We start from the raw sequence: 26,579 nt of genomic DNA, 5'->3' as shown, positions 1-26,579 counted from the left end.
ATGCTAAGCACATACTCTCCAATCCTAGCCAAGACCCCCTGCAGTGGGTGTCTGATGACTGTGAACATTCATCCCCTCGGGGACACAAAACACAGTGCATGACATAGTCAGTGGAGTCAAGAGCCTGCAGACCCCAGCACGTACGCTGATTAGCTGCAATTATGGCTCAGTACTTTCGCAAGCTGACTTCTCTGCAAACACCCAACTGAACTTGGTCCCGAGATAACTCTGAAAACAGGCACGACTATATCCTTGTAGACCCTGAACCTCCAACATGGAGAGGTTGAGCAACTTGCCTAAGGTCACAAGCCTGGGTGGTAGATACAACTCATACCTAGGGTGCCCCAGCCTAGGCTTTCGGTCTAGCCACAGCAGGACACACCTGAGTGATGGGGCCCATGCCCCCAGTTCTCCCCACCCAGAACCCCCATTCTTCTTGTCTCCTTTGCCCCTTGTCCTCTACCTGGTGCCGGGCGGGCAGGCTACCACCTCGCTTGTGCCATGTGACTTGGGCATGGGCCTGTCCCTGCACCACACAGTTTAGATCCAGGGTTTGCCCCTCAGCCACGTGAGAGGAAGAGGGCTCAATGCGAATAGGTGGTGTGCTACCCGGAGCTGGAGAAAAAGTCATAGTCAAACAAAACAGATTCTCTAAAGACACCCCAGCCTCCCCTCCCGCCATATCCTAGCCCAGTCAAGTGGGCTACTCACGGTAGGCAAAGTTGGCCCCTTGGTTGCCTGTGACCTTGACTGTAATGGTGGCCTCCTGCCCATTGCCTGCCCGGCAAACATATTCTCCCGCATCTACTGGAGAGGCCTGGAAGATGTACAGGCGGGAGCCACGGACCTGCACAGCCACGAGAGAGGTATAAGGGGGCCTGGGCCTCCCAGAACCCGGCAGGAGCCCCGCACTTGGCTGCCAGGCTGTGACCCCTACACAGCTTACCACCCATGGACCCTTCCACATTCTAGGAGTGAGTACCTGGTGTCGGGCGGGCAGGCTGCCCCCACGCTTGTACCATGTGACCTGTGCATGGGCTTGTCCTGCCACCACGCAGTTGAGATCCAGCGTCTGACCCTCAGCTACTGTGGAGGATGAAGACTCAATTCTGACAGGCAGGACAGGTCCAGGGGCTGTAGGGACAAGGGAAAGGTAATAGATACTTCCCAAGAGAGAGGTCTGGGATTTCCTCCTAGAGCTGGCGCAGCCTTGTAATCTGAGGTCAGGCTCCCATTGCAGAAATTTGACAGCCCTGGCTTGAAGCCCTCCGTTCAGTAACTCTGTTGGAGATCCCAGAAGGAGGATCTCACGGGAAGAGGGAAGAGAGACAAAACAAGTAAATAAGACAGGCAAGGGCCAGATGTAGAGGTGCACGCCTTTAATCCCAGCACTCGGGAGGCAGAGGCACATGGATCTCTGTGAGTTTGAGGCCAGCCTGGTCTACAGAGCGAGTTCCAGGACAGCCAGTGCTATTACACAGGGAAACCCTCTCCCAAAAAAACAAAAGACAGGCAGGCAGTAAGGCTAGGGTGGAGAAAAGGAGGCAGGAGTAAAAACCAAGGAATGACATGGCCAGGAACAGCAGGATAGGCAATCTGGGTCGCTCACACAAAGCAGTCTGCCTAAAGCCAGAGCCTGGGTGGCCTACTATTCCCAGGCAGCAGCAGGAGTCATCGAAGGGACATTACTCCCTGGCAGGCTTCTGTATCACTGGGAGCCACTCACCAGGGATGGACTCGGCAGGTTCGATGGTGACCAGAACGGAGGTCTCTTTATGCTCAGAGCCGAGGACCACATGGCACACGTACTCGCCTGAATCGGCAGGGGACACCTGGTGTAGTCTCAGCAGGGGACCGTGGGTCTGTGTGGATGGAGTGGATTGAGAGTTAGGGAGGGCCCAAAGTGTCCCCACCCGCCCTCTCTAGCAGGCTGGCCCTGGAGTGGCTTTACCTGGTGCCGGGCGGGAAGGCTGCCTCCGCGTTTCCGCCACGTCACCTGTGCCTGCCCAGGCACCACACAGTTTAGATCCAAGGTTTGCCCCTCGGCCACATGGGAAGATGAGGACTCAATGCGGATGGGTGGGGTGCCGCCAGTGGCTGGGCACAGAGAGGGTAGTTAGAGGCCCAGCCTTGTACCTTACTGGCACCCTGAGCAGAGTGTTGAACATGCTTTCTTTCCCACCTCCAGCTCCAGGGTTCTTGCCTCATCTACCCTTGTGACAACTCATAGGGATCCAAGAACTTTATCTCTCAGCCAGGCAAGAGGATGCACAGTGACGATGATGCTCCCTTCTCAGAATCCTACCATAGTTTCCCGACATGCCTCACGGGCCCCGCGTCACCTAAGCATACCCTGCTGGGGTCACAGTTCCCATCAAGTTAGGCACCCTGACCTGACAGGTCATAAAATCACACCCATGCCCAGCAGGTAGCCTACAAATGGCATGGTCTGCCCAGAGCAGGAAAATGGGGTTGCCAGAGGCTAGAGAACCAGCTTAAGGTTGAAAAGGGGGCAGATTTGAACCCAGGTCAGCCTAACTCCCAGTTCAGTGTGGAAGCCCATACTGCTGTTTGTACATGGTACCATCTTCTGGAGCTTGAGGCAAGCTGGATCAGTATCTACCCCCAAGGCTTGTGGCTTCCGGAGCAGGCAGCAGAGGGTAAGAGACACCTCTGTATCCTGATGGCTAGCCCGAGAGATCACAGCACCCTTCCTTGGCCCTGGGAGAGCCTATGGCTTTGGCCCTCTCAATCCCGCTGGCACCTCACCTGGGGTGTAGCTGGGGCCTGAATGAACGCCATGAAGGACAGAGACAACAATGGAAGCCTCCTTGGGTCCCAAGTCACTCTCTACTCGACACACATATTCTCCAGAGTCTGCTGGTGAGACCTGGGGGAGCCGCAGCCTGGAGCCGTGGACCTGGGCAAGGTGGGGCAGAGGTAAATGAGGATGGGGCTGGAGCTGTGCCTACCACTCTGTCTGAGCCTCAGTAGTTCAGACACACGAGCTCTACTCCAAGCCATTCACACTAGGCTGGGAGCCAGCGGGGAGGGAACTGTCTTGGTCCTACAGCACAGGAGGGCTTGGCAGCTGAAGCACCAAATCCACACTCCCCAGGGCTATCCACAGTCAGTGCCTCTGTTCCCTGGTCCCAGCCCCAGGCTAGAAAGCCTCCTACCTGGGCATGGGGAGGCAGGCTGCCCCCTCGCTTGTACCATGTGACCTGGGTATAGGTCAATCCCATCACCGCACAGTTGAGGTCAAGCGTCTGTCCTTCAGTCACAGACGGTGATGAGGACTCAATCCTGACTGGCACGGAGCTGGCACCTGAGGCTGTGGTCACAGAGGGATCAGCAGGCCTCAAGGGAGCCTCGGCTCACCTGACCCATCATGTCAGCCCTGGAGGTGCCATACCTGAGAGGACGACCACCTGGATGCGGGCCTGAGCAGTGCCGGTGGGGCTGGTGGCCACACAGAGGTAGAAGCCAGCGTCAGCAGGTGTAATGGCTGGGATGATCAGCGTGGGGATGTCTGTGTTCTCTGACCGGGCCTACAACATGGAGAGAGTGCTAAGGTACTTGGGAGGGGGCTTGCCAGGACAGACTCGGAAGGAGCAGGTCCTAAACCAAGATCAAGGCCCAATGGCGGTTTCAAGAACCATGGAATTGGGAACTACGGGGATAGAGGCACATGGAATTGGGGACCACGGAATCAGGCAGTAAAAGGGTGAGTGGGGTGCAAGGGTGACCGGGGTACGGGACCGAATTAGGAAACAGAGGGAGCCTGAGGAGAGAAAGAACATGGACGGACAGGTGGTTGAGCGCTGAGACTGTTGATCCCACTGACCTGAGATGGCTGGCTGACTCACCTGTGGGGGCAGGCTGCCTCCCTCCTTCCTCCAGGTGATGCTGGCACTGGGGACTCCAGCTGCCCTGCAGTATAGCCTGACCGTGCGGCCCTCGTGCACCTGGGTCCTCTCGGGGCTCACCTGGACCCTGGGTCCACTGCCTCCTGCAGACAGAAGCCCTGTGAGGATTCCTCTATGAGTCTCCTCTAGCCCCAAGCCCACCTCAAGCCCTGCCCTCTCACCGTGCACCTGAAGCATGGCCCTGGCTACATGCTGCCCAGCGCTGCTGAGGGCGCGGCACAGGTACTGGCCCTGATCTGAGGGCTCGATTGCTGGCAGACGCAGGATGCCACCGTGGATCTGAGCCTTCTGAGGAAGCTGGCCACCAGGACCTCCTGGTGTGGAGACATGGGTCAGCACACCCTGGGACTGCTCTGACTGCTGCCCTTGTCCTCCTCACTGAGGACAGCCAGGGTCTGAGGGTCACTCCCATCATGACCTCACCTGACCATTCCAGAGTGGGTGTGGGGTTCCCTGTGGCGCTACAGCGGAACTCAGCCATTTGTCCAGGCTGCACAGTGAGCTGTGGTGGATGTATGGAGACCACAGGTGCAGTTGAGGTGCCTGAGACTAAAAAGCACGGAGAGCAAGGATGAGGTAAGATCAGAGTGGGGACTGATCTCCAGCTCACAGCTATAGCCCCTTGTCAGTCTTGGCTTCCACCCTAGTCCTGCATAGCTGCTTGTCCACCCGGTAGCCAGAGGGGGCTTTGAAGGTGGGCCTTGTTGCTTCCTTATCTGAGGCCTGCCCATAACGCTCTCCTTCCTCTGTTTCAGAAGAGGGCTCACAATGCCACCTTGGCTTTACAATGCTCCTGCCCCAACCTCCAACTGCTGGGATTACATCTTCCCCTCATTCTGTGCTCTCCAATCCCTTTAATCCCTCTTACCCCTGGCATCTGTCACCACGCACGAGTGTCCTGTTTCTGCTCTTTCACTAGGGTTGCCTCAATTACATTTCCCCCGACATACAATTTAGGAGGCCTGAGATACAATTTGTCTTTCTGTCTCCTGCTTCTTCAGAGCCTAGAGCATGTAGGGGGATCCGTGGGGCCAGACTAGATCACAACAAGGCATACCTTGAACATGCAGCGTGGCTGTGCCCTGGTCCATGGCGAACATGTTGGAGCCAGTACACACATAGGTGCCTGCATCACTTGGCTGTACGTTGCGGATGGTCAGGATGCCATTGAAGTCCATAGCACGAGAGGGCAGCTTCCCATTGTGTAGGCGGGTCCACACCAGGGTGTAGGCTGGAGACTGCAGGGCAGCATCAGGGTGAGGGACATGCGTGGGCTCAGGAAGCCCATGAGACAGACTTCCCCCACCGCTCCCTCTCCGCTCACTTTGCTCTTGGCTGTGCAGATGAAGGTGACATCAGCTCCAGGCCGCACACTTTGGCTCCGTTGCTCCTCCACTGTCACTGTGATGGGCTTGCTGGGAGCCTCTGTGAGTGGGAAGTCTGCAGTGAGCTCCACACCCCTGTTCTGTGTTCCGTTTCTGTGTTACTTCCTCTTAGGCCTGCTGTCCCCATCTCTTCTATGAGACAGGTCTTATTCTGGATCACTGGCTGGCCTGGAACTCACTACGTAGACCAGCATGGCCTCAGACTCAGAGATCTTCCTGCTTCTGTCTCTCGAGTAAGCTTACTCTCTTTTAAGATGGAGTCTCATGTACTGCAGGCTGGCTTCAAACTCCTTATGTAGCTAAGAAAGACCTTAAACTCTTGATCCTACTGCCTCAACCTCCCAAGTGCTGGGATTACTGGTTTGTGCTACACACCTCGTATTTATGTAATAAAATATATATTTTGAAAATTACATATTATAAACTATTATATATAATATTGTTATATAGTATGATATGTATAGATGCCTGCAGAGGTCAGAAGTGGGTACTGGATCCTCTTGAAGCTGGAATTACAGTGATTGTAAGCCGCCTACACTGAAAGAGCAATGTAGGCTCTTAACCGCTGAGCCATATCTCCAGTCCCAACACCTAATTTTTGTGTGGTTCAAATGCAAGGCTTTGTGCATGGCTGGCAAGTCCTCTACCTGCTACGCCACACCCTCAGCCCACTCCTCTGGGCATGTCTTCTTTCCTAGTATAGCTGGGTTGCCATTCCACCTCCTGGTGCATCCCTGGACTGCCCCCCCCCCATGTCTCTCCCTGCTGGCACTGAGCAGCCAGCATGTGGCCCAGCGGGAATGCACTGGTCCCAGTTCATCATCCCAGGCCACAGATGTGCTCTTAACACTTCACTGCAAGCAGCTTCTCCATCTGCTTCCAGACAGCTACTTCTCACCTCCTCCCATCTCCCTCACCCTCTCCACCCGTCTTTCCACCTTACAACCCATGGCTTCAACTTACACTTGTTCAGAAAGCTGAAGCTACCAGTCAGGTGTATGTCTACCTTTCCCACCCCCAGTGGGAAACCCTTCCTTACTCCTCCCTGGTCCCTGAAGGACGGGACCACGATTCTCTATGCCCCCACCCCTCTCTGCATTTCAGAACACTGGGCCCTTCCTTCCTCCTGGGCCTCAGCCATTCCTGTTTCCTGTCACTGCTTCACAAGATAAATGTGTTCTAAAAATTTCCGCATCTGAAATGTCCCCTTTAGTTCCATGTACTGCCTCATTGCTTACTTGACTTCCCTTCAGAGCTAAGATGTTTTCTTTTTTTGGGTTTTCGAGACAGGGTTTCACTGTGTAGCCCTGGCTGTCCTGGAACTCACTCTGTAGACCAGGTTAGCCTAGAACTCAGAGATCCATTTGCCTCTGCCTCCCAAGTGCTGGGGTTAAAGGTGTGCGCCACCAGCACCTGATGACTTTTTCCTTTTTTCTCGACAGGGTCTTGCTACATAGTCCAGGTTGGTCTCCATCTAGAGATCCCCCTGCCTCAGCCTCCTGAGCATGGGTACTAAAGGTAGATCCCACCACACCCTGCTGTGCTTCCACATGTTCCTTGTGTCTACTCCAGTTGAGTTTCCACCTCTGTCCATCCGTCATGTCCGGGTCCAGCCTTCCTGACATTTCCCTGCCCATCCCATACTTCCTTTAGTGGTGCTGGATGAGCGGCTCTCCCAGAAGCCTTTGCTCTAGCTCACATCACTTCTCCCCTACTTCCTCCAATCTCCCTGGCTTCTCTTCTGGCATTTTCTGCCCTTCCTCTCCAGCTTGACAGGTTGGCCTTGGAACTTAGTGGATGCCAGCCTAAGTCCTGTCCTGAATAGGACTCAGCCAATGACCAAGATGAGCTGGCACACACAGACCAGATGGGCCACGGTAACTCCGGTTTTCCAAGTTTCCTCAGCGACATTAAACAACTTGGCAAAAGCTGCTTATGGTCGCCATTCATTTGACCTTGTCCTCCCTTCCAGTCACTTTTTCTCTGCTCCCCTCCCTTGTTGGAATTCTACACGGCCTCTGTTTTGGAGAACCCAAATAAAGACACTTTCCAGGCTGAGCCTCCCTCATCTCAGTAAATGGTACCTTAGACCCCAGGTGTTAGCTTTTCTCTCAAGCCTTAAGGATTATAGTGAGTGAGTCTTGCAGATTCTGCCTCTGAAACAGGCGTGACTCCATCACCTCCCCCATCTTCACAGCTATTGTCCTTGTCCAGAGGCCACTGTGCTCTCTAGGCAGATGCTAGCAGGGGCAGGGAAGAGGGGACTCACCAGTGACCAGGAGCTCAGCCCTGCTGTTGCTGGTGTGATGTAGGTTTCGGCAGGTGCAGATGTAGACACCGGCGTCGGAGGGCTGCACGCTAGGGAAGTGGAGCTCAGAGCCTGGTGTGGGGAGAGGCTTGTCAGGGTCCAGCTCCACATGTCCAGTGGGAACAGGCTGCAGGGCTGTGACTACCTTGATGGCGCTGCTGAGCACCGCTGGGTAACGGCTGCCCATCTTCACGGGACCAGTAGAAGTAGTGAGGTGGACTCCCGTTGACCTGGCACCTCAGGGAGTGTGGGCCGCCTTGGGGAACTACGCTCCGAGAGGGATGGACCTGAACCTCCAGGGTGTCTTTGGCTAATGGAGTGGGGGAAGGAGACCATTCAGCCAAGAAGGCCCCATAATAAAACAGTATCTCTGACACTTTGGTCTCCCAAAGCCACAGGTCCCTTACCTCAGAACTCTATCCCTCAGACTCCCTAGGGTCTGTGACTTTCTCTCCCACCACCCTGGGTCATGGTCCTACTTACTCAGTGGCTGGCACCGGCCTCCCTGCACATTGGGATTACCCACGTAGCCTGGGGCACACCTGTTAGGAGGAACAGGAACCAGCACTGTAATCCCCAAGGGATCTAGTGTCTAACAGTGAATTTGAGAAGCCAGTTTCAGCCAACTGCTCATGGTATGTGGAGGAAGCTCGATGGGTATGTGGAGGAAGCTCCGGATTCGAGAGGGGCTCTGGGAACCGGAGAAGTTCCAACACAGCCCCTCGGTGAGCTGAGACAGAAGTTGCTTGTGGGCTGGGTAAGCTTGCTTGTCTCCAGGGAAGCATTCATTCAATAAACATTTATTAGGGAATAAGTATGCACCAGACACCACGCTCACAAGAGGAGACACGGCAAGGTCCTTGGTCTAACCAGGAAAACGGCATAGAAACTGCATGTGAAGTGAGAATGAGGAAGGGCCCAGGGGCCATTCGGACCCAGGGAGGTGTGAGGATGTAGCCCTGAGACTACAAGCACAATTCCTACGTTGCTATGGATCTCCTGGGGTGGCGGCACACAGCTTCCAGAGAACTGATCACATCTGGAAATGTATTCTTGTAGCTGTCTTTCCCCCTCCCATTCACCTCCTATTTTGGGATGCGACCTCTATTCCGACACAGACCTGCTCTGTTTGTCTGTTTATCCTTAGCAGCTTCAGTACACAGAACACACGTTAGAGGCTCAAAAGAAGTGTGTTGAGCCCTACATGGCAACCACTCCTGTAATTTGGAGGCTGAGGTTTCAGACCAGACTGGATTACACGGACCCGGAGGCCATCTTAGGTTTATACTGAGACCCTGTCTTAACCTGCCCACCTCCTACAAAAAGTGTTCAATAAATGAAATAAGCTGAATCTTGAAGGTCAAGAGGGGTTAGTCAGAAAAGGGAGGGTTTGGGGGCAAAAATGTTCTGCAGACAGGGACATCAATAAAGACTTGAGCACTAGGGATTCAAGAAGTTGCCAGGTACATATCTGCAATCCCAGTACTAGGAGCAGTTCAGCCTGGGCCACATAGTGAGGCCTGTGCCTTCAGCACAGCCTGGGCTACATAGTGAGGCCTGCACACCCTTCAGCATGCTCACCTTGGAGTCTCTCATTTACCCCTTCTCTTCCCACTTCCTTCTGAAAACTTACTGCTCACAGTACTGGCCGGTGTAGCCGGGTTCGCAGGCGGTGCAGCGGTATCCTCCGGCCGCAAGGCTCTCACAGGTGCGGGAGAACCTAGGGCAGGCAGATGAACATCAGGCCCAGAAGCCCACTCCCCGTCTTCCTTCCCCATCCTTCAGCAGGAGTTCATCCTTGGATCTGAGCAGGGTACGCACATGTTCTCTGGGTTGGTCAGTGGGCAAGCACACGGCTGGCAGTCCTCAGGTGTCCCAGCCGTAGCATCCCCGTAGTAGCCGGTTGCGCACAGCTCACAGAACTCTCCGGCAGTGTTGTGCTGACATCGCTGTGGGGGACAAGGGTATCAGACACCAGCCATGAAGCCACACTCACCAAAACCCCCCTCATCCAGAAACACCAATCCTACAGACTTGTCTTAAAGGAGAGTCGTGCAGGGGGCCGGAGAGATGGCTCAGTGGTTAAGAACACTGATTGCTCTTCCAGAGGACCCATATGGTAGTTCATACCTGCCTGTAACTCCAAGTTCAGGGGAACCAATACCCATGGCAAAACACCAATGCATATTTAAAAAAAAGTCATGGAAAATTAAATTATAGTGATGCCCACCAGCTCAGCAGTGCTGAAAAAAATATCCATAGGGATGCCGATAAACCAAAAAGTCCATCTAGGCCTGGGCTTGGGATGCACCGATAGCCTGGCAGGGGGCAGGGAGAGGGTAGGGAGAGGAAATCAAGAATTCCAGGTCATTCTTGGCTACCTAGTGCGTCAGATCTGTCTCATGAAAAGAGTATGTGTGAGATTACTAATTATTAATTCCTGTGGAATTAAAGAAAAACAAAGGTATGTAACTGGGCAGAGCCTTGAAGATACAAGTGTCACTGTAATAAATACATGGAGGGTAACTGGAGAGATGGCTCAGTGGTTAAGAACACTGGCTCCTCTTTTAGAGGACTCAGGTTCAATTCCTAGAACCCACATAGTGTCTCACAACCATCTCTAACTCCAGCACAAAGAGATTTGATGCCCTTTTCTGGACTCCATGGGCACCAGACATGCACATGGCACACAGATAAAGGCAAGACACCCACAAACATAAAAATTCAAACAATATGCAATATCATCCAGAAATAGCCACACCTGTGGCATTAACATAGTGTGTTCCTTGTTTCACTTTGAGTCTGGGACCCTGTCAACTATCTGTGCCCTGGCCATGTGCTTATGAGGACAGACACATACCACTCCAAAGAATGGATGAAAAGGTGTATTTACCAAGGCTTGCTCCCCAGCACCACCAACACCAAAGACAAACAAAAACCCCCAAAAATCTGGCTCTTCTACAAAGACACTGGCCACTTGGGGACAAGCAATAAGGAGCCATAGCTTTCTTTATAAAGAAGAACGGTGTTCCATCTTCGCCTGCTCCATTCTGCCAGGAGCTGTCTTCTATGAACATCCCCCTCCCCATCCTGCTGCCCACCCCTGGCCTTGCCCTGCTTGCTTCTCACCGAGCAGGCTCCAGTCTCCGGGTGACACAGGTCGGAGTGGCCGTTGCATTCACACAACTCGCAGTGGCCAAGGTACAGTCCGCTCCCAGTGCGCGTGTAGCCTTGGGCGCAGTCCTAGGGGACAGAGGAAAAGTTGGCCTCCGTTGCCCACAGGGTTCTAGCCAGAGCCAGGAGGTCTAGCCTTCTGTCCCTCCTGCATTGTCCAGTGTCTAGGCTCCACTGGCTCTAAGGGAGGTCACCCCAGGCTAGCCTCCATCCACAACCTCTCTTAAGAGCCAGCCTGTCGCTCATCTTCACGATCACGGCTTTAGAAGGAGACAGAGCTTGATCTGCCCAGGCAGTGTTAGCTTAGTGAAACGTAGTATATCCCGAATGGGGAACCTGCCTCATTTCAAGACCTTGGTTCCTGAAAATCCTGATGGGAAAAGACTCTATGGAAAAACATCACCGCTAACTGGGGAAGTGAGCTGGAGAGGCCCATGGGAGAAGGGGCCTTGAAGATATTTTTACATTTATTGTGTGTGTGTGTGTGTGTGTGTGTGTGTGTGTGTGCGCCACAGCACATATATGGAGGTCAGAGGACAACTTGCAAGAGTCAGTTCTCTTCTTCCACCATGTGGTTTCTGGGAAATAAACTTTGTTGGAGGTGCCTTTACCATCTAAGCCATCTTGCCAGTCTTTATCACTGGGTTTGCATTCCCAAAGTGCTGGGATTACAGGCGTGTACCACTAGTGATGGTTGATGGGAGGAAGATACTGATGTTAAAGGCTAGCCTCTGATATATATATATAAAATTTCATATATATGATATATACATATATGTACACACACACACACACACACACACACACTTGCGTGCGCACGTGTGTGCATGCCAATCTGAGTTGCATGAGCTCCTGCCTTGAAACTTCAAACCAAAACCAAAATTCAGTAAGTATAGTGATAGAGGTGATAGTGGTAGCACACAGCATCACGGACGCTGGTGCAAAATGGAGATGAAGGATCATAGGCCTGAAGGGCAGTCCTCTCTCTACCCCTTCTGTGAAAGCTGCCAAGGGCCTCCTCTCTGCATTCCTGGGTCAGTTTGTGGAGCTCTTGGGGCTAGGCTGCAACAATGTACACAGGCACATCCCAAGAACTTCTCCTTCAGATGAGGCCATCTTGGGATCTTTGAAGAGCATGAACTTCTACACTGGGATTTGAGAAGTCTGGGGCCCCAGAAAAGGCACACGAACATTAAAGTGCAGAGATACAGACTTGCTACAGCTGTACCCATTCCTGGCATCCCCGGCTGCCCAGCTGGCAAGGGTCCTGTCATCTCATCCGATATTAAGTGGGTCATTGTCATGTGTAGGATAAACTCCTATTTACCAGGAGCTCAGAGCTTGGGCCAGATTTAGTAGAGGCTCCCAGGAGCTTCAGAGTGACAGCCCTCTGTCCGGCCTACTGACCCTCCACATAATACACCATGCCTTGATTTCTTTCTCTGCACCATCCATTTTGTCTACAGCAGACAGACACATCCTTGTCTGGCTCTGATTATGAGATGCCTATAGCAGCATGACATCCCCACCTCAGGGCACTGTCCTAGGTTGGGCACAGGGACCCTGCTGCAGGCCCGGTCTCCATGTGCTCCTCCTTCCATGCTCATCCTCCCTTAAGCCTGCAGTGCCACCCATTCCGTGCTGTGCATCTGAGGCACGTCCCTGTCACCCATTCCGTGCTGTGCATCTGAGGCACGTCCCTGTCACCCATTCCGTGCTGTGCATCTGAGGCATGTCCCTGCTCAGCTCTGGGCCTTCTGTGCTTTTCTTGGTCTCCCCATCTGAAAGTGTGCCATTCTTTAGGCAGTGCTGTCTAGTGGTTAGGACACAGATCTAGGTTGAGGTGGCTCTATGCCCTTGGGTAAGGAACAGCTTGGCTCCTGAGGAAGTGATGGCAGCAATGGAAGAGCAGAAGTCACCTGGCTCCGGGAGCAGTCACCGCCTACTGCAACGGTTACTGACCAAATCACCTTGCTCATACTATGTCACTGTCGCGAAAGCAGCCAGGCCGGCCACACACTCACCTGGCAGGACAACCCGACATAGCCTGGAGGGCAGCGGCATTCTTCCACCTCAAGGGCTCGGGGTCCACCAGAGGGTCCTGGCTGGGCCACTTCTAGGCTCACGGCGCTGATACTGGCTGCCCGTGGCACTGAGGAGAACGTGGCCCGAATCAGAAGTTCATCCAGATCCGCCAGGGCCATGAGCAAGTGCTCACGGGTCGCAGGCTGTCCATCTGGCCTCCGCCAGAACTCCTGGGTGTGCAAGGGAGGACAGCAAGTGTCAGTGGACGCTCTGGGCTTGGTCTGCTGAACTTGTAGCCCTGCATACACTCTGTCGAGGGGAGGACAGGAAATCAAAGCCAAGCGCTACCTACCTCTCGGAAGATGATCTCATAGCTCTTTCTCTCTGGGCCCTGTGGTGCAGGCTGGGAGGCCACCAGCATGATGTTATTGCCCTGCAGAAATATCAGAAAAATTAGCCAGGGCAGTTAGTGTTATTAGAGGCAAGGGTATCCACCACCTCCGGACTCTCCAACCATTTGCCTCCTACCTGTCCATACCCCCAATCCCATTTGCCTGCCCACTGCTCCCATGCCTAGCAGCCAGCCTAAGATCTGAGGGAAAAGCCAACCAGGCAGGGGCAAAAGGCCCACATTGGGCTAGCTGGGTGTTGAAGCATGGCTTCCATCTTCTGTCTGACGACTGTGGGTTCTAACAAGCTCACCGTGATCTGGATATCGGGGTCCGAGAGCGGGCTGCCCTGTGGCCCTGATGTGTAGGAGAGGGTATACCGTAGCTTCCCACCATAGGCCGCCACCTACGGGGAGACAAGATCACACAGGTGAGGGGCAGAGCCTCTGGCTCCCATGTGTTGCACCCTAACCTCAGAAGGCCAGAACTTGTAACACGGAGAGCTGGGCAGCAGGCCCGCTCTATCAGTTCCTCCCTAGCCTCACTCATGGGAGGACTTCTCCGTTCTCCATTGCCTGGCACTCACAGTCAGCAAGTCCCTTCTATGTGTAGGCAATTCCCACAGAATGACAAGAGTAACAACAGTGACTGTCAAGATCTGAAGTGTTAGCCCTGGGCTTGGGGCTGCACGGGCTCTGAGGCCTCATCTCTTGAACTACTTACTGGCTTTGAGTCCGCCTAGACTCACTTCCTTCTTTCTGTAAACTACATCCTTGTTCCTTCTCTCTGTGTCTTTTAAAGTTATTTACTTTGTGTGTGTGTGTGTGCCTATTCATATATATGTGAGTAGAATGAGCCTGGAGTGTATAGGAGCCTATAGAAGTAATAAGAGGCTTTGGATCCCTGGCACTGGGGATCCCCTGGCATTGGAGCTATAGAGGGTTATAAACCACCATGTGGGTGCTGGGAATTGAACCCAGGTCCTCTGAAAGAGCAGTCCATAATCTTGACTGCTGAGCTATCTCTCCAGCCAGCTCCTTGTTCTCTTAAAACAAACAAAACAAATCTTTTACACTCAGGTCCCTCCCAACTGCAGAGGGGAGCAAGCCAGGCCCGCCCAGGCAACACAGTTCTGGATCAGGAAGACAGATGGGATAGGGTCAGTGCTAATGTGACTGAACACGATGAGGCGAGGCGTGGCGTGGCGTGGCGTGGCGTGGCGTGGTGTGTGCTCCTCTCCCTAGCTAGGGAAGGACCGATGCACAGAAAAATTCTCATCTCCCATGTGACCAGAAGCTACAAAATGACACCAGCTGAGAAAAAGCCCCAATGAATACCTGGATACAGCCAGCGTCCCCAGACCCCATGGTTGTATGAGCCATTCTGTTTGCTTATTTGTTCGTTTTGTTTTTTGTTTTTAACCATAGGCAAGTCAGCTGGACTTGTGTCTTTGTAGGCAGGACTAGAAGGCTTAGAGGTTTGTTGCCAAGGGCTTTCATTTTGGCAGCTGAGGTCCCGGTTCTGCCCACTGGACTTTCCTTCCTCTCCATCAGCAGGGCAGCTGTCTGAAAACTACCCAGTGCAGGGTGTCCCTCTGGTTCAAGTGTGTTCATTCAGTGGGTGGACATTTATCAAACACCAACGGATGGCATTCCAGGCCCTGGGTGACACAGGCCCCAGGGCCATTCTCTACCAACTCAGGGTGTGGTAAGGAACTCAGCGTAACCAGATTACAACAGAAAGCCACTGGTTTCCTGTTTGTTTTGGATGCCAGTTTGTTCAGAGTCCCATCTGGGATCCGCTTTCTAGGAAGGGAAAAGCGTGTGCCACACAGGGATGCAAGACAAGGGTGACAGTGTGAAAGCCAGGGTTCAGACTCCAGCTCTGCTGTCGCACAACTGTGGGCGAGCCGCTCAGTCTGAGCCCGACTTTCCTCCTCCGCAAGTAGGAGTAAAAATAATGCTGTGAGGGCACCCTGAGGACTACATGACCCAGGACACATACAGTGACACACTCATCTCAGTGCAGAGAATACACTTGAAGGCCGACATCTCTCCACCACTTCTGGTACCAACCCAGACTCTGGTAGACTCTCCTCGCCTCACATCCCCTGGACCTGACTGGCCTAGCCAGGACTCTGAATGCGGTTTACATGTATTATTCATACCATGACCCCTCCCCTGCTGCTGGAAGCCAGACCTAGGCCTTAAGAGTTCTACCACTGAGCCAAAGCCCCAACCCCTTGGTACCCACACTCTGAAGTGGCTCTCTCTGTCACATGGGGACACAGAGGCAAGATGGAAACAGTATCCAGGGTAATAGTAACAACATTCCGGGCTGGAGAAATGGCGCAGTTGGCAAAGTGCTTATTGTGCAAGCTGGGGGACCTTCTAACACTGGTGAGACAGAGAGAGGCTGATCCCTAGGACTCCATGGCCTACTACTAGGTGAGCTTCCGGGCAATGAGAGACGTGCCCAAAAACCAAGGTGGGTGGTACTTTCTGAAGAATGATACCTGAAGCTGTCTTCTAGCCTCCATAGGCTCAGGTGCATGCGTGCACACACACACACACACACACACACACACACACACACACACACACACATGCATGCACACAGAAAGTGACATCCAGGATGCAAGATGTGTAAATGAGAACAGTGAAGAGTTCTGGGAGGCCAGCGTGCCTCTACAGTGGCAATACAGCATATAGCAAGTGCTTAATGAGTGCACACTAGGTACAGCGACCCTCTGATAGCTGAGGATCCTCTGACTACCTACGACCCTTCCACTTCCTGGTTACCTTGTTCCCTAGGAAGGCTCGGGGCAGCTGCCAGTAATAGAGGCTTCCGGGAAGCAGAGAGAAGCCCTCATAGGAGAGTGCGAACTGGAGGAGAAGAACGGAAGGTAAGAACGGGGCACAGGCACCCCAGCAGGGACCCGGGACCCACCCACCCAAACTCTACAGCGCAGGCCCACCATGCTTTCTGGGCAACCTGCTTCCCGCTCTGGGTCCAGGTCCTCCGGCTGCTCTTGGTCTGTTTTGCCTCACACATGCTCTGTCCTTCCAGTAGACCCCAAGATCAATGTAAACACTTGAAAATTCAGTGGCTCTTTTGTACATCTATTTTAAGATGTAGATGGAGTTGAATGTGGGTATATATGTTTAATCGTAGCATTTGGAGGCAGAAGCAGGCGGGTCTCTGTGAGTCGGAGGACAGTCTGGTCTGTATAGTGAGTTTCAGCATAGTCACAGCGTCACAGCTATATAGTGAGATCTTTTTTTTTTTTTCAGATAGGGTTTCTATGTGTGACTCTGGCTGTCCATGGAATTTGCTCTGTAGACCAGGCTGGCAGAGATCCTCCTGTCTCTGTCTCCCAAGTGCTGGGATTAGAGGTGTGCATGACCTATCGCCTAGCATGTGAGAGCCTAGCAAAAAAAAAAAAAAAAGGAAGGAAGAAATAAAAAAGAAAAATGTATCCAGAAAAACAATCATTCCGTCAGAGGCCTGTGGATGTAATTCAATTGGTGTTTACCTAAGTTGCACGAAGTCCTAGGTTCCATCCTAAACATGGGATAAATGGCATATTAGTACATATTCATTATCCCAGGACTCAGGAGATACAGGCAGTAAGATCAGGGGTTCGTGGTTATCCTTGGCTATAAAGTGGTCAGTTTAGGCTACAGGGGACTATCTCAAAAAGATAAAAAGTAGTTGGGTATGGTAGTATATGCTTTTAATCTCAGTACTTGGGAGGCAGAGACAGGAAGATGGACTCAAGTTCAAGGCCAACCTGCAACCTGCTCCATATAGGGAGACCCTGTCTCAAAAAAAAAAAACAAACAAACAAAAACAACAACAACAAAAAACCCAAAAATAAAACAAAAAAACCAGGCAGGCATGGTTATTATCCCAGCACTTGAGAGGCTAAGATAAGGATTCTGAGCTTGAGGTTCGGCTAGGGCCATTGTGAGACTCCGTCTCAAAACATAAGCACAGCTATAATTGACTTGGTATCTGGTGAAGTTAAAGTGACATCTGAAGTCAATTATGGTTCAGAGAGTCTCAGGAAATATCAGACTAGTTTGGAAATGACCAGAGTCTTGGAAGCATGGTGGGCCGGTCCTTCAGTGAGTGACTTGGTACATACCTGAGAGCCTGCGGAGGAAGACAGAGAAGTGGAGATAGAGGAGGAAGAGGAAGAGGAGGGGGGACCTGCTCGTAGAGCGGCGGTTAGCTGGGGGTGAGGGTGCAGCCCACGAGCAGGGGGTTGGGGGTGGGCAGCAAAACTGGCAAGGAGCTGCCAGATCTCAGCATCCACCCGCCTCTGAGCCTCATCCACCTGGGGGAAAGGAAGGATAGGTGACAAGACAGATGGACAGAAAGACACCATGAGGCTCTGCCTTACCCCAGCCCTATCCAGTTCCCCAATGTGGGCCACCCATAGGCTTGCATTGATGTCCGCCACCCCTTCCTTGTGTCCTTTGCCTTTTTAGCCTAGGACTCAGGCGGAGCATCCTGGAATGAGTAGCTGGAAGTAGGCTGGGTCTGCTGGGGAGGAATCCTGCCCAGGGTGTCCCGCAAGGACAGAAAGTTCTTTACAGTCAGGGCTGACAGCCATGTGAGTGTGGAGGAGGGACAGCTTCCCACACCACTATAAAATCCATTCTGGGGCGTATGTAGAACTGGAGCATGCTGGCCTGGACAGGCAGGGTGGGCGGAGGAGGCCCAGAAAAACCTGGGCCTTGGTTCAAGGTCTGATTCCTTGGTCCCCAGACACAGCCTGCCCTGCCCTAGGTTACCTGTGATGCCCGCTGTGCCCGGCCCCTGCCCTCTGGGCCCCCAAGGATCCTTCCAGTGGTCACTGCTGCCCGCCACTGTTCCTCTGAGAGGGATGTGCGGTTCTGATGGGGTGGAAGTCACAGGCCAGCTCAGCCCTCATAGGGCTTAGACCTGAAGCCAAGGACAGCTCTTTCCGCAAACATGGTGTCAGCAAAGACAGCCACAGTGATTGGTTAGGGAGGTATGCCTTATCTCCAGGCCAGCACACAGGGTCACTCCAGGCTACTAGAAGGGCACATGCTGGCAAATACATGAGGAAACTGGGGAGCTCGAAACAGGCACACGGATTAACATAAGTTAGTTTTCCTGTCGGCAGACCTCCAACTATTGTGACACCAACTATAAACACACCACACGGCTGGTGGGGCACAGCAAAAAACACGCCTCTCCAGATTCTCCTAGCAGCAGTACAGGCTCAGGCAGGGCATTCATGGGTATGGGACATCTCCCATGCAGGGCTGAGGGCAGCCACGGACACGTTCTGTGTGGCAACCCCCTTTCGCACCACTTAACGAGGGCATACCTGGTGAGCCCGGCGTAGCCGTGCAAAGTGAGCCTCCCTCTGTGGGGCAGCAAGAGGCACCAGGGGAGGAGAAAGAGAAAGGTCTGAGGGAGGCCAAGAGAGAAGGAACGAAGGGGAGGAAGGCACCAGAAGGCAGCCAAGTTGGTGAGGGTTGGCGGGGCCTCTTTCCCTCCAAGGAGCAGGGACTGGAAGGCCTCCAAGCGCCACGGCTGAGGGGATTGAAGTGTGGCTGATTGTGTACTGGCCTCAGCTGGTGGGAGACTTATACACTAAGTAAGTCCCACTTGTCCTGGTACCGTGGCCGTGACTGAGCACCACACGTGGGTGCTCTGGAGTTCACTTTTTATTTATTATTTTTATTCTTGTGCATTGGTGTTTTGCCTGCATGGATGCCTATGTGAAGTTGTTGGATTCCCTGGAACTGGAGTTACAGATGGGTGTGAGCTGCCGTGTGGGTGCTGGGAATCGAACCCGGTCCTCTGGGAGAGCAGCCAGTGCTCTTAACCGCCCAGCCATCTCTCCAGCCCCCTGGAGTTCACCTCTTAGACGGTGCCCTTCACAAGACCATCCTTGACGATGCCGCCTTCCTAGCAGATCTCGCTTCAACGTCAAAGGACGGCTCTCTTGCCTAGCTCAGCTTTTTAAGGGCAGGTCTGACCTGGGTGTAAATCCTGCCACTATTGCCCACTAGCTGTGGGACTTAGGTCACATTCTTGACTTTTCTCTAACTTTACTTCTCTCTGCTAGGAAATGGCAGCGAGGTTGCCTGGTTCACACAGTTGTAACTTAAGATGCCTGCATGAGTGTTTAGTCAGAGCTCGATAGAAATGACCCGAGAATCACCATGCAGGCACCCAGCACTCTGCCTGTGGCAACCCCCAGCACAGATGAGCCATGGGGGGTCTACACTGAAACTGTGTCACCATGCACGTGTTGCAGCCTGTCCTGAAAGTGCAAATGTCACCAGTAAGCTGAGCGCTCAGTGTGTGTCAGGGAAAAACCTCCCAGTCACCCTGAGCTGGGGAGGTCGGGTCAGGTGTCCAGCTATGAACAGCGCAGCTGAGATGTAAAGTGAGGTCTGCTGGACCCGAAAGGCCACATACTACATGACATGGCAGCCGTGACCCCATGCTGACTCCACGTTCAGCATGGACCTGGCTTAGAGCTGGCACTCGGGAGGGGCTTCAGGCCCCACTTAGATCTTACCTTGTCTCCCTGGTATGTATCCGGAAGTTGCCAGTAGAAGGACTCCTGGCCAAGGTGGGCGAAGTTGCCAAAAGAGAGCTGGGGCCCACCAGGCACCGATTCCACGGTGAAGCCTCCTGTCAGCTGGCTGTTGCGCTGCGGGTTCACCAGGGCAAAGCCTTGGAAGTTCCCAGGAGCAAAGTGGGTGGAGATCTGGCAGCGGGAGAAAAGACAGGGGTCAGCTAGGTGAGGGCTCAGACGTATCAGGATGAACAGGGCAAGACATGGGGCTCGCTGAGACCAGGACTGAGGGAGACATGATGGAAGGGCATCGGGGCTAATGAAGGGGTGTGCTCAGTGCCGGGATGAGCAGTAACAGAGACCCAGAAGCTCTTGGGACAGGAGTCAGGTCACTGGGTTCAGTGCCGAGGCGAGCAGTAATGGAGGCCCAGGGATGGGTATCCTTGGGAAGCTGGCACTCAGCTCTTACCTGGTGGCGTGAGTAAGAGGAGCTGGCACACTGCTGGGTGACACCCATGCAGAAGCAGGGCAGGCAGCCTTCTGGGTTGCTGGCACTCAGGTAGAAGTGGTGGGGCCGGCAGTGGCTGCAGGTAAGACCTTCCACCTGGGCCTGGAAAAGATGGGAAAAAAAGATGTGGGAAGGGACTCAGGGGTGTCTGCTGGACCCCAGGAGCCTCTGAAGCCAGCCTTCCCAACCATTTCTTGCAGTTGTGAGCAGCTCTGCCTATCCATCCCACGACCAGGCCTGAGGATCCCCTCAGGTACCATCTGACTTCTATTTAGCCCCAGGGGTGGACTGAGCTAGACTTCATAGAAGGCCGGACATTGAACTCACCTTGCATTGGCACTGGCCAGCGGCGTCACACTGGTTGCTGACACTTCCATGGGGGTCACAGCCACAGCCTAGTCCCTCTGGGACTGGACCATCTCCTGAAGTGTAAAGAAGCCACAGATGGCATCCTCAAACCAGACACAAAATACCCCGATCTCTGCCCCTCTCTAAGCCTGTCACTCAACACCAAGGGGGCCTCTACCTGCTTCTGGGGATGTGGGCAATATCTCTTCCCGACCCCACGTGACAGATGGAGAAGCCAAGAATTAAAAAGGTAAAGCCACCTCTCCCAGGTCCCAGGGACACCAAGGGCCTGTTCTGGCTCCCCTGGAAAGAAAAGCACCCCCACCCCCGCCATGCCCTCCCAAGTCTGCAACTCTACTCACTGTGGCAGGGCTGGCCCTGACTGGGGTTACCATGGTAACCTGGGGCACACCTACAAAGAGAGAGAGAGAGAGAGGAGTCCTGAGAAACTGGTGAAGAGCCTAGGTCCAAGGGGGATCTGGGCTTGGACTCAGTGACCCCCACTGTAAGGGGAAAACTCATCAGCCATGTGCACCCATTTGATAGATGAAGCATGGGGGAACCAAAGCAAGGTGGGTCCAAGGCACAGCCGATGAGTTGATTCCATCAGACCTTGACTCAAAAGGTCAAGATCAAGAGGCCTAATGTTGGGTTTGGTGGTGTGAGCCTAAAGCACCTCCAGGACAGGGAGGTAGGAAGTAGTTCAAGGCTATACCTGGCTACATAATGAGTTTGTAGATAGCCTGGACTACATGAAACTCTGTATCAAAATAGCCAAACAGCAAAGGGTCTAGTGGGAAGGGCTCTGGCCTGGGTAAGCAAAGGACGGGCTGGGAGGTGGGCAGCAGGCCAATGCCAGGCTAAAGGGTGAGGCTCACAGAGAGGAGAGCTGATAGCTCAGGTGTACCTTCCTGGGCCCCCGGCACTCCCCACTGCCCTTCTCACCTCTCACAGTGACGCCCGCTGTGGCCTGGTGAGCACGAGTCACACGTGGGGTGACCATCTGTGTCCAAGAAGCAAGTATGGGCAGCCCTGAGAGAGAGGGAAAGTTCCGTCAGTAAGACATCGACTACGCCTACCGGGGTCTTTCACAGACCAGGCAGGCGGGTGAAGTCTATGCCACGAGTCCCTTTCCTACCACCTCCCTCAGTTCTACTCAGGGGCTAAGGGGGGGTACGCTGTCCCCATTTAGGGAACCAGGGCTTTGAAAGTGAGGCTATCTGTCTCCAGTGACACACTGAGATTTAACTATAGTCTCCCCAGTGCTGGGCAAGTGAGAAGGTAGAAGGGGTGGTAGGTACTTCAGGAAGAGCGGAGCCCAGACTCACTGGCCAGCAGCAGCGGCTCCATAGCATGGGCAGGGCTGGCAGTCCTGTGGTGTACCCCGCTGGGCATCCCCATAGTACCCTGGCTGACACTGCTCACAGCGATCTCCCACCGTGTGGTGCTGGCAGCTCTGGAGAGACATGGGGCAGATTGAGGCTGGGCCCCTGGAAGCCAAGGCTATCTGAGGATTGAGAGTACAGGGGCAGGAATCACCTGGCAAATACCAGTCTCGGGCTCACAGATCTCTGAGTGGCCATGGCAGTTGCAGCGTTCACAGGTGCCCAGGTAGAGCCCGCTGGGCATGCGTGTGTAGCCTGTGTCACAGTCCTGGGAACAAAAAGATCACCGGTGGGGGGCTGACCATATGGGGGGAGACAAAAGAGGAAAGGCCAGCAATCACTGTGAAGGAAGTTGGGTGGATAGGTGGGGGAGCCAGGCTCACCTGGCAGGAAGGACCGCGGTACCCGGGTGGACAGGTGCACTGTTCTACTTCCAACGCTGCGTCCTGGCCGGTGTTCTCTGGCACAGCCATGTCCATGCTAATGCCAGAGATCCTGGATGTGACAAGACACATGGTGAAGGGATGCTCACTGTGTCCTGGGAATACCCAGAGTCCTGAGCTCCATCACCACGTGGCCTTCATTCTTCTGCAGTCTCTTGGGCTGCGGCCAACCGCTCACATCTGCTGCTTCCTCCAAAGAACTACCCTCTCCCCTCCTCGCCTGGACATGCTACACTACCCAGCTCCTCTGGGGACTGCTGGAAAGCTGATTCAGGAGATACTGGTCCCCAGCTTCTTAGGATTCTGTAAGGGAGGCAGCAGCATGCTCTCCGTTCTACAGGCAGTGGGTGAGGGGTTACACCATGTTTCTGCTTAGTCTGGAGACCCCTCTGCCTGGCCCCAGCCCCAGCTACCTGCTCTCGGCCGGATGCTGGGTGTAGGATGCTTGGATGAGGAGGATGTCGATGTCTGCCAGGGCCATCAGCAGGTGCTCCCTTGTGGCTGGCTGCCCATCAGAACGCTGCCAGGCTTGCTGTCAAGGAAACGACATACGATCCATTCCTACCCTCCTTTGTGTTGAGGCCCCGAAAGAGAGGAACAAGAAGGGATGGGATGGGGCTCACCTCTCGGAAGGGCACTATGAAGTTGGTGGGCTGCCCGGGGCTGGGCTCCCTTGAGGCGTGGTGCTCCAAAGTGATGCCATTCCCCTGCAGTACCACCAGTGGTTGTCTGTGAAGGGGTGCAGAACTGGGCCGGGGCCGCTGGGTTACGGTGAAACGCAGCTCTCCTCCATAGGAGGTCACCTGAGATGGGATGGGCAGGTTTTCAGTTGGAGACGTTAAGTCAGGTCAGATCATGTTCTTGCTATCCTCTTAATGCCCTGCCTGTTTTGTTCCTCTGACCCACCCACCATGTCTCCTCGGAAGCTGGCAGGAAGGCTCCAGAAGTAGGGTCCAGACAGGAGGTTGTGGAAGGAGGAGAACAACAGCTCCCCAGGTGCAGGGGACGAGATACCCTCACTGGTGGTGTGGGAACCTGCGGCATTCGTCAGGCTGAACCGAGAGGGCTGTTCGGAAGCCCCGAGGACCTGGAAATGCAGAATGTTGGAAAGGGGCAATGGTGGTGGTGGTAGTGGTGGTGGGATTCCCCCATTTGTCCCCCCAGCCCCGGGCATGGCTGTCCCATCCAGCTGCCACCCTCTTGTGGGTACCTGGGCACGGCTCCAGGAGGAGCTGCTGCATTGGCGACTGACTCCCATGCAGAAGCACTTGAGGCAGCCGTCGGGGTTCTGCTTGCTCAGGTGGAAGAAGCCATCTGCGCACTCATTGCACAAGCGCCCCACCACATTGTTCTGTGGACACAGAGTCAGGAGCTGCAGGATGGCCCCCGGGAGACGCTGCCTGGAACTAGCAGCTGAATCCACCCACGGTCTAGATGGGGGGGGGGGTGTCCCAGAGCACCATGGAAAACACATATGTGTGAGGCATCACCGCCACCAGAACAATCACCGCCAGATCATCGGTGCTTACGGAAACCGCTATCCCTTTTCTCATTGGCTAAGAGGCTCACAAATAAGCTAGGATTTGAAACAAAGCAAGTCAATTGAATTGACTACCATGACAACTTATGATGGAAAAGCCCATGTACCATGTGAGTGCCTCTTCAGCCACCTCACTCAACTTGCATTAGAGCCTTGAGAGGAAGGTGGAGATTTCTCTATTCTCATGAAAGCGAGGCTTGAGACATGAACCAACGCACATGGTCACTCAGTGCGTTTTATCTACTCTTCGTTACAAGATTGGGAGTGCCTGACTGCAAAGCTCGCCCGGTTCCTTTCTCCACTGACATCTGAGTCTCCCACTATTGCTGGGACATCAACACGACACCTGACAGAGTGATGCAGGTGAGGGTCAGAAGGTACACAACAGCTGCTGAGGCCACGTCAGGAAACTGAACTCAGGGCGGCCGACTCCTTAACCAGTGCTCCTGCCCAAGGCCGGGACTTCCCTCATGGCATAGAAGACCAGCCAGCCTGGCCTATGGGCCTCAGGCAAAGCCAGCGTCCACTCGCCAAGGTACCAGAGAGGGTAGGCTCTCCTTCCTCCCTTGGCCACAGTTAGGCTAGGATCACGGTCTTGGAGAAAGCAGAGCGCACACACCTTACAGCGGCAGGCCTCTCCCGTGGTGCTCAGGCTGCCTCGCTCATCACAGCGCACGATCTCCTGGTCTGGAGGCAGAAGGAAAGCATTGGCAGATTGGGTTAGATGGGTGGCTCTCCAGGGATTCTGGGCATGAGCCGAGAAGGGGCAGAGGTGCCCCCCTCCCAGCAGGTTATGAGAAGAGGTGGTCACAATACTCACTGGTGGGTCTGCACTTCCCGCCTGGCTGGATGGGGTTGCCTTCATAGCCAGGGGCACACCTGTGGGAGACAACACTGTCACACCCAGCCGGGGCATCCTGTCTCCACGACTCCCAACCACACCCTATCAGCTTCTCACCTTTCACAGCGACGGCCCGTGTAGCCTGGGGCACAAGCATCACAGGTGGCTTGGCCATCCGTGTCCAGAAAGCAAGTGTCTGAGAATCTGTAGGGATCAAGTGGTCAGGGTGGAAGGGTAGAACTGGGGGCCTGACATGCTCATGCCAGGAAATGACCTCTGTTCCCACAGACACATGGAGGGGCATGATGCCATTTCCCGGTCCCTGTTCTTCCTCTGTGGCCTCATAGCAACTGTAGGACAGGAGATGGGCCCATTATACAGAAAGGGAAAGTGAGGTCCACAAGAGATCAAAGAGTATGGGACAACTCGGTGAGAAGGTCAGGACTGGAATCCGTGTGGGTACCCAGTTTTCCTGACAGAGAATACCCCTACTTGCCAGACTACCATATCCTGAGCGGGGTCTGACCTTCGAGAAGCATCGATGTATGGGCAGGGGCAGGGCCGGCAGGCAGTGGCTGTGGCTTGTGTGGCATCCCCAAAGAAGCCAGCCTTGCACTTGTTACACTGAGGTCCTTCTGTGTTGTGTTGACAATTCTAGGACAGGAGAGGGTAGCGGGTAGCTCAGGTCCTACTGAGCAGAACCGGGTCAGACAGGCTCCAGAATGTTTCACAGCTGTGTAGACAGTAGCCTCAAGGTGCCTCCCCTGGCAGTGGTAGCCCAGCATGGAAGCCAATAGCATCGATGGTTCTAAGCACCTCTTGACATGGATCCAAACCTGCCACCCTCTTCCAGGCTGCACCCAGGGCCAGTTCTGCCCTCGAGTCCATTCTGTCACCCCAATAGCTGCTCGGGAATCTGAAGACAGTGGCCTGTCTGTGCCTTCTCTTTGATCAGCTCTGCAATCCCAGTCCTCATCACTATCCCCCAGAGGGAAGGTGTAATGTCTGGACTATGCTTCCTACAGCCCTTGCCAAGGAAGAGAGGCTTTCGGCTCCCTTGTCCAGATACTGTATCTCTTGTTAAGGTATCCAGAGGTCATGGTGATTCACCTGGAGCCATCCGAGCCATTCTAGAGGTCATGCCATGCTCATGGAGACAGGGGAGCCCCACTCCTGTCCAACGTCCAAGTGGCAGCTTGAGCTACTCACCAGGCAGTGGCCATAGACAGGATCACAGGAGCTGGCATGGCCATTGCAATTACAGCCAGAGCAAGTGCCTAGGTAGGGTCCTCCAGGCACCCGGGTGAAGTGGGCATCACAGCTCTCGCAAGACAAACCAGAATAGCCAATGGGGCATCTGTGGGGATCGGATCAAGAGAATGGCTGCAGTAAACACATGCTCTGCTGTTTCACCTCTACTCCAGATAGCATCCCCACGATCCACAGCCGACCAGGGGCAGGTACCTGCACTCCTCCACACTGTGAGCACGACCGTGGTTGGTGGTGTGGGTGGCAGTGGTGTCCATGACGATGTCACTCAGTCCCACACTGGCCATCTTGGCGTTGTACACTGTCTGCAGCAGTATAGCCTCCAGGCTCGCCAGTGCCTGCAGCATCTCAGCCCGCTGCACGGGACGGCCAGACTCGTGGACCCAGTGTTCCTGGAGGGGATAAGGTGTTTTGTCTATCAGTGCCTGCGTGGCATGCATCACTCCGTCCAGGCTGATCCTCCC

The 26,579-nt window shown here is 54.1% G+C and overlaps 1 protein-coding gene across 9 annotated transcripts in view; it reads right to left on the bottom strand.

Annotated features, from left to right (window-relative positions):
• Positions 1-26,579, bottom strand: part of Hspg2 (heparan sulfate proteoglycan 2) — a 101,056-nt gene that overhangs the window by 25,893 nt on the left and 48,584 nt on the right. For 5 of the 9 annotated variants that reach the window (XM_075946554.1, XM_075946556.1, XM_075946557.1 and 2 more), the window contains 44 exons: positions 26,311-26,507; positions 26,056-26,203; positions 25,373-25,500; positions 24,964-25,050; positions 24,826-24,884; positions 24,625-24,692; positions 23,676-23,816; positions 23,376-23,552; positions 23,089-23,268; positions 22,879-22,997; positions 22,406-22,517; positions 22,177-22,290; positions 21,966-22,093; positions 21,583-21,669; positions 21,000-21,049; positions 20,617-20,711; positions 20,251-20,391; positions 19,782-19,973; positions 18,576-18,614; positions 18,013-18,114; positions 17,361-17,552; positions 16,012-16,095; positions 13,524-13,616; positions 13,174-13,254; positions 12,821-13,051; positions 10,752-10,865; positions 9,444-9,571; positions 9,256-9,342; positions 8,106-8,164; positions 7,768-7,932; positions 7,584-7,694; positions 5,254-5,354; positions 4,987-5,167; positions 4,353-4,478; positions 4,091-4,243; positions 3,870-4,012; positions 3,416-3,551; positions 3,180-3,334; positions 2,770-2,920; positions 1,952-2,097; positions 1,727-1,862; positions 983-1,134; positions 712-847; positions 464-615 (listed from right to left, as the gene is read on the bottom strand). In XM_075946554.1, the coding sequence (XP_075802669.1) occupies positions 464-615; positions 712-847; positions 983-1,134; positions 1,727-1,862; positions 1,952-2,097; positions 2,770-2,920; positions 3,180-3,334; positions 3,416-3,551; positions 3,870-4,012; positions 4,091-4,243; positions 4,353-4,478; positions 4,987-5,167; positions 5,254-5,354; positions 7,584-7,694; positions 7,768-7,932; positions 8,106-8,164; positions 9,256-9,342; positions 9,444-9,571; positions 10,752-10,865; positions 12,821-13,051; positions 13,174-13,254; positions 13,524-13,616; positions 16,012-16,095; positions 17,361-17,552; positions 18,013-18,114; positions 18,576-18,614; positions 19,782-19,973; positions 20,251-20,391; positions 20,617-20,711; positions 21,000-21,049; positions 21,583-21,669; positions 21,966-22,093; positions 22,177-22,290; positions 22,406-22,517; positions 22,879-22,997; positions 23,089-23,268; positions 23,376-23,552; positions 23,676-23,816; positions 24,625-24,692; positions 24,826-24,884; positions 24,964-25,050; positions 25,373-25,500; positions 26,056-26,203; positions 26,311-26,507 (5,577 nt within the window). The remainder of the gene's footprint in view (positions 1-463; positions 616-711; positions 848-982; positions 1,135-1,726; positions 1,863-1,951; positions 2,098-2,769; positions 2,921-3,179; positions 3,335-3,415; positions 3,552-3,869; positions 4,013-4,090; positions 4,244-4,352; positions 4,479-4,986; positions 5,168-5,253; positions 5,355-7,583; positions 7,695-7,767; positions 7,933-8,105; positions 8,165-9,255; positions 9,343-9,443; positions 9,572-10,751; positions 10,866-12,820; positions 13,052-13,173; positions 13,255-13,523; positions 13,617-16,011; positions 16,096-17,360; positions 17,553-18,012; positions 18,115-18,575; positions 18,615-19,781; positions 19,974-20,250; positions 20,392-20,616; positions 20,712-20,999; positions 21,050-21,582; positions 21,670-21,965; positions 22,094-22,176; positions 22,291-22,405; positions 22,518-22,878; positions 22,998-23,088; positions 23,269-23,375; positions 23,553-23,675; positions 23,817-24,624; positions 24,693-24,825; positions 24,885-24,963; positions 25,051-25,372; positions 25,501-26,055; positions 26,204-26,310; positions 26,508-26,579) is intronic. The other 4 variants (XM_075946561.1, XM_075946562.1, XM_075946563.1 and 1 more) reach the window with 2 other exon arrangements.

The sequence above is a fragment of the Microtus pennsylvanicus genome, chromosome 13, assembly GCF_037038515.1.
Source record: "Microtus pennsylvanicus isolate mMicPen1 chromosome 13, mMicPen1.hap1, whole genome shotgun sequence".
Taxonomy (NCBI): Eukaryota; Metazoa; Chordata; class Mammalia; order Rodentia; family Cricetidae; genus Microtus; species Microtus pennsylvanicus.
This window is presented reverse-complemented; position numbering and strand designations above follow the sequence as displayed.